Here is a 14,269-nt window from a genome sequence, read left to right as displayed (position 1 = left end):
ATGAGTTGTACATGCATAAAGAGGAGAGACCAGAATTGGTGTATAGAGGTGATTGTTGAAGTTCAAAATTGGTTGTTGGAGTAGGTCGTCACTCGTCAGAATTGTCGTTGAAGATGGATTCCCACACAATAGTTGATCGTCAGTGTTGGCTACGTGAAGGTGCTTGCTTTAGTTTTTCATTGGATTGATTGTCAGAGTCCGAAATTGATTACGCAGAGTTGTTACTGAATTGATTGTCAGAGCTCAAAATTAGTTGTCAGCATTGATCTCTAGAGTTCTCATCAAAGTGATTGTCAAAGCACGAAATTCGTCTCCAGAGTTGTCGAAGCCCAATGTTGGTCTCGAAATTGGTCATGTGTAAATATTCATTAAAGTTGGTTCTCAAAATGTGGCAACGATACTTGTTGATGGTGACCAATGAATGAAGTACTAAAAACATGGAGAAAATGTAAGAATTGAGATGAGTCGGTAAAATATACAACTCAACTCCACCAATTAAGGGACCAAAAAATGAATTGGTATATTATATGAACTCAAAGTTATATTGACAAAGATGGGAAGTGTTAATCATTGTACTAAAATGATATTTATTGTTGTTGTTTTTATCGTGGAGTTGAATCATTTTTTTTTTTCGCTCCAAGTTTTATTTTGATTTTGGAGTTCACTTTGATGTACTTGTATATTTAATAAGCCCCAATGACAATTAATAAAGCTAAGAAGAAGAAGGAGAAAAGTAGGATAATTTTTAGGAAAATCCAAGCTTTCCCAAGACGGCTCTTTCCCAAAACTTCATTCAAATATTTGAAAACTTTTCATCAAAAACTCAAATCTCACTCTCAAAAGAACACCATCCAATTGCTATTTGACGCGTGTGATTAAGAAGACAACCTTCTTTTGTGTTTTATACCAACAGCGTTTAGTTTTTCCGCTCACTGTCCAAAAATCCTTCAAGTTTCGAGCCAGACCCCGCTTCTTCAACCTCTCTCTCTCTCTCTCTCCATTACAGACAGACTTCCTATGCTCTCTCACTTCAATTTGTGGGTCAACTCGGTCTGATCCGGTTCATTCACTCTTCTGCTCTCAAGATTACTTCTCTTCTCACTTGGGTTCTTTCCCACTTCTTCACTTTTTGCTCCTTTTTCGAATTCCTTCAAGCACTTTGCCTCCTGGGATTTCTAGCTGCTTCCGTATCTGGGTTCTCATTCCTTTGAGCGTTGGTTATCGGAGTCGTGGTGTTCGAGCTTTTGTGGCAACTGTTTTAAGGAGACCCCACTTTGATTTTGGGAATTGGGGTCTCTTCTTTTTTGGATTCGAAGTTCTGGGAGTTTTTAATTAGCTTGCCTTTTGTTGTTTTTTGTTACTGGGGTTTGTAGTTGTTGGGGTTTGTGTTTGGAATTAGGTTGGAATTGCTTAATTTGTGTGTTAAGGGTGGAAATTGGGATTCTTTTTTTGGTGGGTCAGAATTAGGGTTTCTGTTGTGAATTATACAAATTTGGTTGGTTTTGATTCGTACTGATTGTTTATGGTTTTTTTGGTGGTGGAGAAGATGGGTTTGGGGTTCAACTGTATCTGAGACCTCTTGTTGGCTTAGAATTTGGGTTATTCTCTTGCTGGGTTCTTTGGAGATTTTAATGGGATTTTGCGACTTCAGGAAGGTTTGGGAAACAGTTTCTGTGTTAAAGTTAAGGTTCCATAGGTGAAGTGAAAGATGTTCTATTCTCAATTCATATTGGCCAAGAAAGGGCCGCTTGGGACAATATGGATAGCGGCACATTTGGAGAGGAAGCTGCGGAAAAATCAAGTGGCGGACACTGATATCGGGGTCTCAGTTGGTTAGTTACTTTTTTATTCTATTTTATTTTATTTTTCACTCTTATGTTCTTGGCTCTTTCATTTTTCCCTTTCCTTCGTAGACAAATCAAAGCTAGAACATTTGATAAAGATATGAAAATTTACACAATCGGTCTATCTTTTTCTCCCCTCTTGAAAAAACCTGATCTAGTGTAGATAAATTTGCCCAATCCCACATGGGATAGCTGTTGACTGAAAGTACGATTCGCTGGTTACTCTCCTACCCCCTTTTAGTAGCATTTAGCGGTGCAATTTTTCACTAGTGAAGCCCAAGAATCTTTTTCTTTTGGGGGATGAATTTAGTAGTCTTAGGATGCAATAATTTCCTGTGCGGCTGCACCTCCCTTACAAATTGGAAGAGCAAATTATTTTTCCCATGCATTGGTGGATCTTTCTACATATAGTTGCAAGAGCTAATCGATTTTTTTGTGTCCAAATGTTTTTGGGTACTAATCTTCTTTCAAATAGATGTTGTAGCATACAGCAGCATGCTCTGTCTGAATGAAATTATTTTTGGTTATGGAAAATGTTTTACTTGTGCGGTACGTCTTTTAATGAGAGATTATAGTGTGGTGGTTTTAATCTAGCCTACTGGTTGTGTTCTGGATCTCAGTACTGGTGTATGTTGGTAATTATATCATTATTTACAAGAAACAACTTTTCGCTGATAAAAATAAGAATACAAGTTTGATCTAGGAAAAGCTTCGATACTCAGCTCTACATTATCTCTCTATAATTTCTTTATCTTTATGGGAGTACTGATAACATTAGTAACAGGTTCTATGATGTTTCTAATGAAAGAATAGTTTTCCACCCAAGAAAAACAACCAATTTTTAGTGGCACAAGCTTATAGTTTGTGATATTATGGTTCCAAAGATTGATGCAATATCTTACCTTTTACAATTTTTGGGGGAATCTATCTTCCTTTGGAGATTGGACTAAATTTGCCTGTAAATGATAATTTAAAATGCCATATGTGGCAATTTTTTATTTTTTATTTGTGTTTCCCTGGTAGGAACTTAGGAAATTACTTATCTATTCAAAATTTTGGAACAGATTCAATTCTTTTCCCTGATGTGCCAATTGCATTGCGATTGTCCAGCCATCTTCTTCTTGGGGTGGTGAGGATATATTCTAGAAAGGTGAATTACCTATTTGATGATTGTAGCGAAGCTTTGCTTAAGATAAAGCAAGCATTCCGTTCTACTGCTGTTGATTTACCCCCTGAAGAATCTACTGCTCCATATCATTCTATCACTTTGCCCGAGACTTTTGATCTTGATGATTTTGAGCTTCCAGACAATGAAATTTATCAAGGGTTAGTTTAAGGATTTTTAGTTATATTTCTGAATATGATAAACCAGCAGCAATAGCAACTAAGGTATATTTTAGCATTTTCCCCTCAGTGAATGACCTCTAATTTTGTTGCAGTAATTATGTTGATCATCACGTTAGTTCTCGAGAGCAAATTACACTTCAAGATACTATGGAGGGTGTAGTCTACACCACTTCTCAATTTGGCTTGGATGGTTAGTATTCTTTGCTCCATGTTTCATGTGATGATATTTTAGTTTTATAAAGGACATCAAGCGTTGATTTGACAAATTTTAATTTTCTTGGCTATGCAGAACGATTTGGTGATGGTGATGCTTCACAAATTGGTTTAGATCTTGAGGAGGAGGTAACATAATAATAATAATACAGTAAATTATAGGGTTGTAAGAATAAGCCGAATAACCCGACAACCCGGACTACCCAACCCATATTATAAGGGTTGAGTTGGGTTGGGTCTCGAGTTGGGGTTGAAAAATTCAGTTCAACTCAATCCAACCCAAATTAATGATATATATATATATATATATATATATATATATATATTATATATATATATATATATATATATTTTATTATATATTTTATTATTAATTGAAGAAAATGGGGTAAAAGAAAAGGTTGGTTGATACTTAGGGATGACAACCCTAAACCCAACCCAACCAATATTTTAAGGGTTGGGTTGAGAATACTATTCAGGTTATTCGGGTTGTCTACCCAACCAACCTTGGGTTGGAAATGTCCCTCAACCCAACCCAACCCGTTTACACCCCTAGTAAATTGTTTGAGGAGGTCACGTCAATGTGTTTGCCAGTTTGCACTGTTGAGAAAATATATTTTTAGATCTAGTATAATGGTTATTATGAGGGGTCATCTGAATAATTTGTCACATGGTACAATGCGCTGTTTTGAATATCTTGTTGGATGCTGAATGAATGTAGACCTATCGATTTGCTTTTATTAAATGAAGTTTCCTAAATGAGTTGGAGTTTTTAATGATTGAAGTCTTTGGTGTTGAATTAAATTTATTAGATCACGATGGGTCTGATTTTAAGAGAAAAAACACATTTCATTAAAATTTAAAAATGGAGATATATGACAGAAAGGTAGATACATTCCATTCCCAACAAACTTGGAGCTTGTTTAGAAAGTTGAAAGTTGTGCCAATACCTAAAACTAAGCAACTACATACTTCTGGGTTTCTTGTTTAATTTATTCCTCCCTCTTGTTTGTAATTTTGTCTTCCCCTTCCCACCTACTGGTGTGCAGGAGCTCTTTGTGGAGAAGATCACTGTTAAGGACCATGATAATATTTCAGAGTAAGCATTCTCATATCTATATGGGATTTTAAAGCTTGGTCGCTCTACTTAATCTTGGTATCCATAAAATTGGAATTCTGTATCAAATGATACACTCCCACTTCTAGAAATAATTAGATCCTTACTAGAAGTGCAGAATTTCTGATTGGCTAAAATTTTCACCATAAAAGTATTGTTGGAATGTGTGTGTGTGTTTTTTAAAATTGAATATATAATTTTAAATCTATATAATTTTTTAGTTTTTATTAGAGTGCTTTATTCAATTAGCTTTTAAGAATGATCAGATTAAATCGAAATGCTTATGTGAAGTATGAAGAAATAGGTATTTACCTTGTAAACTAAACAAGTATGTAATGTAAGTATTTATATGGCTCTGGCTGTATGAATGCAAGGATAATTTCCCCATAGCATCTGAGATCATCATCTGGTGGGATTAGTTTTCCTTTAGCACATACTTTTTTTTGGATAAGAAACATGTATATACATAGAACAAAGAGAACAACCTAAGGGCAAGGGACAAGAGGGCCCTCCCCTACAGAAACTAAAGAATAATGGCCTTCCCATGTTGAAAATTGTAGAAAGGCAGTAATTACAAAATTGTTTGGTGTAATTAGTACTTGACCAAGAGGCTGTGGGTTGCAACACAGTCCAAAAAGAATAAAAAGAATTATAGTTCTCTTATTACTTTTGGCGTCTTATGATTGAAGACTCTACTTTTTTAAGGTTATCTACAGTCTGCCAGTTGACCCATGAACTCATATGTTTTGTTCTTTGTGTGTGGTTGCAGTAATGATCCTCCGACACCTTCTCAATCAACCTTCTTGAAAGACAAGGATGGAGATATGGAGGAACATGTAGAAACTTTTGAAACGGTGCAGGTACTTGTCAATGGGGTTCAGGTTAATAGACATTTTATGATTTTAGCTTTCTATTTGTTAGATGTTTGTTCACTCTAGCTTATATAAATGATAGAATCTATTTATACAAATTGGTAAGAGTTGGCCACAAATTTTTAGTTTGTTTGTATGTTACGCAGAATCCGTCGTCTACTACCAGACAAGTGGATGAATGCAACTTGTCAAGCGTACAGGATTGTGATGTTTCTTTGAAAATGGAAGATCATGGTACAGACCTGGAAGCTGTGGGTATTGAAAATAATGAATCCAGGAAATCAGATATTTATGGTGGTACTACTGACGTTTTGGATTGGTCTTCCCATAATGATTTGGATTATGAGACTACAAGAAGCATGCATCCTGAAGGGAATGGCCATCTTTCTAGTGACCCAGAAAACAAAGATGGAAAACTTGAACAGTTGTCTTTGCCAACTGATGAGGCAATGGAAAAGATCAAAGGAGGTAATTACTTTTTAATTCTTCCTCACTCGTATTGTTTTCTAAAAATTATCCTTTGTTGTTTCTACCGAAAAGATAAATCCTCTGCTATAAAATGCTCATATATACAGACGCTTTGGGTGGCCCAAGCACAGGGGAAGAATTGAACAATGGAGTTGTAATAAACAATGAGCCTGAAATGACCTTTCTTGATCACGTTGATGCAGAATATAACCGCAGCCAATCTACATTAGATGCAACTGCGATGTCTCCTAGTCGGTCCGGTGTCACACCTGATATGGAGGACTTAGGTCATAAAGCTCCTTCAGATAGCATGCATGCAACAGCATCAGAAGGTGGTTTGATTGGTGATCAACTATCCTCAAATCCCACGGACAACTTGGTTGAAGTGCTCTCATCTGAAAAAGTTGCTCCAGATAAAACGTACCAAGAAGAATCTCCTGGTAGGCCTGAGGTTATTGATGCTGAATCTAAGGAATTTCAGGAGCCAAAAGACACTGAGGCTCAGAATTCTTTCAATGGTGAGGAAATTACATCCATGGAGAAGTCTGTGCTTCAGCCATGCAATTCCCATGCAATCGAACCTGATAGGTCATCTCTTGAAGGTAATCAATTGGTGGTTTTGGTATACTGTTATGCTTACAAAAATGCTAAGAATATAGGATGTACCTTATTCTTCTGGAGCTCTCATGATTATTTAGTTCATTTTTTGTGATTTTAGGTGAAAGCTACCAGGCAACCGCTGCTGTTACCCAAAATTTGGAATCAAGTGAGAAAGCTGGTACAGAATTTTCTGAAGATGGACAAGCCGGTTTCAGGGATTCTGACAAACCTTTGGATTGTGCATTATCTAATGATATTTGCACAGAAATTTCTAATAGGTCTCCCACCTCGGACTTCCCTGCACCTGAGAAGTTTCTTTCTGTACCAGAGGGCCTTACTGAAATGCATGTTGACAACTTACCATTGGATTCTTCATTGAACAAAGGAAATTTAATCGAGGATGATGGAGGTGTTTCTGGTACTAATCTTATATCGGGAAAGAAGCGAAGCTTTACTGAAAGTACTTTAACAGCCCAGAGTTTGAACTCAGCTGAGTCAGTTGGGGTGCATCCTTCTAAAAAGGTTACAGAATCCATTCCTGATGATGATGATTTGTTATCATCTATTTTAGGTATTATTACATTTCTGTTGACGTATCGGAGAAAGTGTGCTGATTTTTCTGACTTTTAAATTGATAGCTAGGGTGTAACTGAGTAGCTTTTCATGTTGATTTAGTTGGAAGAAGATCTTCGGTTTTGAAACTGAAACCATCACCTCCTGTGCACGAGACAGTATCCCTGAAACGCCCACGATCTGCACTCCGAGTTGGCACCTCAAAGAAGAAGGTGCTTATGGATGATGTGATGGTTTTGCATGGAGAGTATGTATCATATGCATCCATTTGTTTATATATACGTGATGTGATATTTAAGTTGTACTTTATTTCACAAGTTTTCTATATAGTTCTTAAATTTCTTATGTCTAAAGTTTCCTTAAAATTTGTATTATTTATTATGGATTCTGCAAGCACATTAATTTGTAGTTCCTTGTTCCTTAGTTTTATTGATGTTAAAAATTCAACAGTATTAAATCACAAAGTATGAGATTTTGTCTTTAACATACCATTTTTTAATATTTTACTGAGAAGTTTGTTTTTTGGTACATTTTCACTATTTATTTAGATTTTCATTGTAGTAAATTGACCTTTCCTGCTGAGTGTTGAAACACTAATAGCGTGTGTACTGTTATTGTTCAGCACAATACGTCAACAACTTACAAACACTGAAGACATACGTCGTGTTCGGAAAAAGGCACCTTGTACTCGTTCTGAAATTTCAATGATTCAGAGACAATTCTTAGAAGAGGAAATTTTCAGTGAATCCATATATTCAGGTATTTTGTCATTACATTAGAAAATATCCATTTCCATAATTCCATCACCTTCAGCTGTAGTAAAATTTTGTTAATGAAGATTAAATGTGTTGATAACGTCGTCTGTACTTGTGAATGAATGAAAAAACAATTAGTTTTCTGCACGTTCAATTCATTCGAAAACAATGATGTTTCCTGCACGTTCTAATTTCACTTGTCCCTAAGTATATTTGATTGAAGAGGATTTGATAGATCTTGTGATTCTTTGTTATCTGAAAAACGAGGGAACGTACATCAACCACCTCTTTTAAACCTCTAAATATATCAAGTTTTTCCTCTAGTAAAATCCTCCCTGCCAAAATTTTCCTCGACTCATTTTCTAATGCTGGTCATAAAAAGTTAGATATGTTTTCTTTTGAACCACTGCAAAGAATATTTGAAATTGAATTGCTAATGTTAAATTGACGAGTTGAGAGTCTGACTAAATTGAGTTCTTCCAGTTCCAAACTTAATACTGGTCACATATAACTCCAAGGTTTTGATATGTTCTACAATGGACTGCTACACTACAACTTTCCATTTTTTATTTTGTGAACCACATGAACTCGCAAATCCCAAACTACTTGTTACTGTCATATGCCATCCACTTGATTCATTTGAAAATCTCCAACATCATTTTATTAAAGAAGCTCCATTTTTTCCTTCACTTGTGAATGCCAAAACCCCCAAGCTCTGATGGAGGATCGGGAGTCAATTCTATACATCTAGATGTTTTAATTTCCATTCCTATGCCACTCCCAAAAGAAATCTCATTTTTTTTCATTTTTTTTTCTCAATCAGATAATGTATTTTTCATTAGTAAATATTTTCATAATATTTCCTTTAAAATGAAATCAAGTTTCCCTAAGAAGGAAATTATGTTGATGAAATTTTTGTCACAGAGAAATGGATTGGTTGTAACTACCTTACTTGAACAGGATCTGTTGTGTAGATTGTATAACTGAGTCCTTCAGTTCTAATGATAAGGGATTGGTAGTGTTATAGTGTTTGGAGCTGCTCCATATCGTATTTCATCGCTTGCATTCTTTAAATAATTTCTCCTTGCTAGCTAGTTGAATAATTTTTTGAAGGCAAGGTGTTTTCCACATGCTGTAGGCATCTCCAAGGAACTGTTCTCATTGCATGCAGAAGCATTTGACCTTAGTGAAATCAGGGTTTATGAGAAGGGTACATTCAGTGCTTCTACTGAGGCAGGAAACGATATTGAGTCTGCTGTTAGGCCAAACACCACCGAAGAAAGTGCTACAGAAACAAACCCTGAAGCAGTGGTTGACAAAATTGATCTCCAATCTCAGCTTGCTGAGGCTGCTGTTCAGAATGAAACTGAGTTAGCTCAAGAGTTAACATTGGAGTGTCCTGATCTTGATGTTCAAGAGCAGCAGCAAGTGACTTCAACCAAGAATGCTGGGTTGGAACCCATGGGTGAGGTGGAAAAAATAGATTCTGAAGCGGGAAATGTTGATGATGTAGTCAATAGCTTTGACATTCCGGAGTTAGAGTTGCCATCCTTAGCCATTGAGGATAAATATGATGAACCAAATGCTTCTTTCCAGGTGGATATTTCTTGTTTTTCTTCAGAGAAAATTTTGGAATCGCAGCCTGGTGTTGAAGATACTCTTACGGTGGAGACAGGGAATATAGGTCTTGACACTGTTAATACTAATAATTGCACTGAGATCGGAGATAACGTTGACGATGAAAAATCTGATCACAATGTTTCCCTTGTAACCTCACCTCGAGAAAATGGTGAATCCAATTATCTGTCCCCTGAAAATTGTGACAAACCTGTTAAGTTAGGGGAAATTGATGTGGATGGAGTAAAGACGACAGACTTTGTTTGTGATGAAAAGGATGCGGCCTCTCTTTGTTTAATTGATGGAGTTCAGGTGGATTCTCATTTTTCATCGGGATTTGATATGGATTTTAAAAGTACCCCCTTCAATGAAGTTGTAAATCCGGAGTATCCTGAAGAAGCTGATTTGCTCAATATTGTGGATACAGAATCGAATATCCTTGACCATCCTATGGAAGACCGTGGTGTATGTTCAATTTTTTCCCTTCCTCGTGCTGTTTTTATTCTTTTTAAAGCATGAAAGGATCTTAAGAATTACAAGTTTCTTTGCTGAAAAATAAAAAGTGGGTGTTATAAATTAGAACTTTTTCTGTTGTTCAGTGGTATATTATTTTCTTGGGACAGTACCCATTGGTTCCCTAACATCCTTTTCTGTTTAGGGAGGAGAAAGCTGTTAGATGAATTCGTGGGTTATTAATGTTTTACTAATCAATATAAAGGTTGACGTGTAGTTTTACTAAAATCATTAAATCAATACATAGTTTTCATAAAATTTTCTGAAATCTTTTCTTTTCATCTTTCATTGAAAAGTTGTTTCTTATTTATTTTTTTTGTACACATTTCCCTAAAACTTTGCTCTCTTTTCACATCAGTACTTGTTTGCTTCCGTTGTTTCTAAAATTTCTTTGCTGTGCAGGACTTTGAGGATGCTACAATGGCCAATGATATAGGTTTGCTTTTTTTTTTTTTTTTTTTTTTGTTATTTTGACATTCTTGATTCTGTTCTAGTAGTGTCCTTATTGTCACCTTAATTTCCCCCGGTCATAATTATATGGCATCTATATTCTTATTTTGACTAGTAGATATTGTGTTCACATAGTATTCCTATATTGATAAAAGAAAAGGAACGCAAATTACAGACAGAAGCTTGCCTTCTCTCTTCCCATGGAATTTTTCCCTCGTATCATATTTCAATACCCTTTTAGAAATTGTATGTGGTTTTCTTGTTGTCTCTTCTTCTTATTATTATTATATATTTTCAGTACCTGGACAGTAATCTTAATTTCATTAGTAAAATTTCTCAAGGAAATCAGATTCAGTGTTTTTCCTCTCTTTCTCGTTTATTTGTTTATTATTATTATTTTTTAAAATTAAAAATCAATATTTGAGGGGCCAAATTATTGTTTTACTCAAGAGCAACTCTTGTTATGTTTGCTGATGATATGCTATTTTCCTCCAGAATTTTTGAACGAAGATGACGACGATGAAGAAGATGAGGACAACATGCAATTTGCTGGAGATCCTAGCTTTCTTGAAAACAGTGGATGGTCTTCCCGCACCAGGTATGTGTTTTATTGTGTGGATATACACATATTGTCTCTTCTGTTATCTTTGATGTTTGGACTCGTGGTTTTGCTCTAAGTTGAAAGCTACTTGAATTATAACTGCACATGCTGATAAAGGATTGTTGCCATTTTCTCAATTTGGAATTTTAGAATTTGAAGATTGTTTGGCTCACTCTTTCTTTTGTATTTATTCTTTTTTTTTAATATATTTTGGTTTAGACCGCAAATAGTTTGCATCATTTAGCTTCACCAAACTTAGTTTTTTGGATTGAAGTTAATTCTAACAATTTATTAAACACGGGACAATGTATAAGCAAGCTACTTTGGAATGAAATTAGAAAGTTACTCTTGTCTTATGTTTTTAATGTAGAAAGCATGCTCGGGTAGTTAATCTTTTTGAGGTATTCAGTTGCTTTATTGTTGTAATGATTCTTAACTTGAAAAGTAGAACCGTGAGTGATATATAATTAAATTTACCTTCAACCACTAGCTCAAGCTTTTGGGTTGAATTGATGATTTGAGATGGTATCATAGTTCATAAAACCAAAATGGGTATTCGATCCAATAAAATAAATTTGAGGTTCGATCTAGATTGGTGAAACCGACATCATCTTGAGGGGCATGTTGAGATTTTGAGAATCCTATGTTAGAAAAATTAAGGGGATTCACACTCTTTATAAGATAGATGAGTAACACCTCTCATTGCTAATTAGTTTGAGATGGAACCTCATACTATCAAACATGGTTTCAGACATCGTCTTGGGTTCAAGCATCTGCTTTGTTGTTTTCTCTCCAATTAAAACTGATTTCTACTTGTTGGGTCTTCCAAACATTTCAAGCCTACAAGTGAGGTGGAGTGTGTAATATATAATTAAATTTTCTTATACCCAGTAGCTTAATCTCTTGGGTGAACCGGTAATTTAATGTTCTTAAAGTAATAAACATAGGCTGGGAGTGGATAATTAGTGTGCTTTAACTTATATGCTGCTTAAAAAGCACACTCAACCTGTGTACTTTTTCATTGGATAGCATGTATTCCAGAAATTTGATTTGCATACTAATTCTTTATTCTCTCATATATCACGTGTCTTTATTTCCAATTCATCCGAACTAATCACTAGTCCTTGTTACAGGGCTGTTGCCAGATACCTTCAAAATCTCTTTGATAGGGACACTGTACATGGGAGAAAGGTTCTTCACATGGATAGTTTACTCGTTAACAAAACTCGGAAGGAAGCATCAAGAATGTTTTTCGAGACATTGGTACGTCATTTTGTACCCTCACGTATTTACATCTTGGTTTGTATGAGTATGATTTCCTAGTTGTGCTTGTGCATTGTTTTTTAATACCACTGTAGGTAGAAAACGTTTGAAAAGAAATTAGTGTTCTGATAAGTGACATCTGCATCTTATGTGTTATTCTCTTGATCATGTAACAAATATTACCCACCTCTTAGCTCACTTGTAAAATTAAAATGCATGCGAGCTTTCAGCTTTTTCTCGGTTAATTTCCATTTTAGTTATGGTTGGTGCATTGGAATTTAGAAGTTTTCATTTAGTTTGTATGGGAGGATTGAATCTTCTAAGCTATTCATGCCGTTATGGCCTATGGGATGGTGGAAATTTTCTTTCACGACAAATTTTTCATTGGACACTTGGAGAGACCTTAACTGGTTTAGAAAATGTGCCACCATCTAGTAATAAGGATGGAGATTAAGCTATAGAGAACAACTTAAAATTTATAAACATCTTTATTCGGTCTCTGACTGTTGAGTTATAGATTTTTCAGTAATAGATTTGAGTGTAATCAAATTACTGAGAATGGGAGGGGTATCGAAATGGGAGAAGAATTGAAGGCAGAAAGGAAATGTGTTGTGAAGCATTTGAATGGTGGGAAAGAGGGTTGGAGATTGAAAATTGTGGGAACAGAATGAGTTTGTCATCACAAGTCAGGTCTAAATCATTCAATTTAAACATGGACTTCAAATTACATTACAAATTCATTCCATTATTCTAGTCTCCTAAACAACTCCAATGTCAAACATAAGTTTTAGGCACAGACACGTTTATGTATTCAAAGACTATTTTGTTATTCCAAAGTTCATTTACAAAGTTTATGATTTTTATGGTTAATATCTCTGTGGGGTTCATCTTGGACAAGTGTGCAAACAAGATATTTTGTTCGATTCAGTTTGCATCTTACAGAGTTCTCGCCACCTGCCTATATTGACGTCTTCTGGTTTTTTTTGTTCTGAATATATGTTATATTTACTTTTCGTGCTAATTGGAACAAATTTTTTTGGTTGGCTCGTTTATGTATAAGATTAAATCACTCTTTCTCCAGGTTCTCAAGACAAAGGATTACCTCCATGTAGAACAGGAAAGACCCTTTGACAACATCAGTATAAAGCCAAGAATAAACCTCATGAAGTCAAGTTTCTGATTTACTTTAGGAAAAGGCAGAGATACACAGCTGGGGAAAAAACCAAAAAACCAAAAAAACAAAAAGGCTCCGGTAGATGTTAGTTCGGCCGATGCTCCGCTCGGGATGTCGATAGCTTTTTTCATCATCAGAAACTCCCCCTCCCAACAAAATAATCTTTTGTATTTCTTTCTTCTTTTTTTATTATTATTTATATATTGCTTTGTTTAAGATAGACGTTTACTTAAAGTGGTCAGTGAGTCTAACAGTGAGGTCGGGTCGAGTCAAGTGGGCACATCGTATATTAATGTGTTTATTGTACCCAACTTTTGTATTATGACAGATACTCTCATGTATATATTATCTGTAAAAATAGTCTCTTGCTATTGAAGATGCTGATTTATTTGTTAGAATCACCTATGATGGAGTCTGCTCAAATTTGAAAGCTTCCCTACAAAAGTTTTGATTTGTAAATATCAGAATGAAAATGAATCTGTGAACTTGAGCAATCCACTTTGTATTTGGATTTGTTGGAGAGATACCATGGACTTTTCCCCCATGGATTTGATCAAACAATTGCAAAGATAATTTTGGAATTTATATAGATCAAGTGAATGGATCCATGCTAACTAGTAAGTTACATCTGAGTTGGGCTTAGTTTCTTTATTATTAACAATAAGAGTTGATGCTTCATCTCTAACTATTTTAAAAAGAGATGTGGAAGCCATCCCAAGATCCCATCTTGCTTGTACCATCTCTATTTGTGGGATGACTTGAATGGTGTGGATCAAAGTTTGAAATTATATGATGTCACCCAAATATTGGTTTCACACAAAAAGTATTTATAACCATAAAATCTTGATTAACAATGAAAAAG

The 14,269-nt window shown here is 35.3% G+C and overlaps 1 protein-coding gene across 3 annotated transcripts; it reads left to right on the top strand.

Annotated features, from left to right (window-relative positions):
- Positions 1 to 917: 917 nt before the first annotated feature.
- LOC101223080 (sister chromatid cohesion 1 protein 4) lies at positions 918 to 13,808 on the top strand. 3 transcript variants are annotated; one of them, XM_011650684.2, is made up of 16 exons: positions 918 to 1,832; positions 2,909 to 3,170; positions 3,284 to 3,381; positions 3,481 to 3,533; positions 4,454 to 4,503; positions 5,291 to 5,381; positions 5,540 to 5,861; positions 5,969 to 6,463; positions 6,580 to 7,032; positions 7,137 to 7,281; positions 7,657 to 7,793; positions 8,928 to 9,871; positions 10,322 to 10,355; positions 10,865 to 10,967; positions 12,104 to 12,233; positions 13,315 to 13,808. In XM_011650684.2, exons 1-16 carry the CDS (start codon positions 1,709 to 1,711, stop codon positions 13,411 to 13,413), a joined length of 3,540 nt encoding a protein of 1,179 aa, XP_011648986.1. In that variant the 5' UTR covers positions 918 to 1,708; the 3' UTR covers positions 13,414 to 13,808. The 3 variants fall into 3 exon arrangements, with proteins under 3 accessions (XP_011648986.1, XP_011648987.1, XP_011648985.1); XM_011650685.2 differs by having other exon boundaries at positions 5,291 to 5,402; positions 6,065 to 6,463; XM_011650683.2 differs by having other exon boundaries at positions 5,291 to 5,402.
- The last annotated feature ends 461 nt before the right edge of the window (positions 13,809 to 14,269 follow it).

The sequence above is a fragment of the Cucumis sativus genome, chromosome 2 (genome assembly GCF_000004075.3).
Source record: "Cucumis sativus cultivar 9930 chromosome 2, Cucumber_9930_V3, whole genome shotgun sequence".
Taxonomy (NCBI): Eukaryota; Viridiplantae; Streptophyta; class Magnoliopsida; order Cucurbitales; family Cucurbitaceae; genus Cucumis; species Cucumis sativus.
This window is presented reverse-complemented; position numbering and strand designations above follow the sequence as displayed.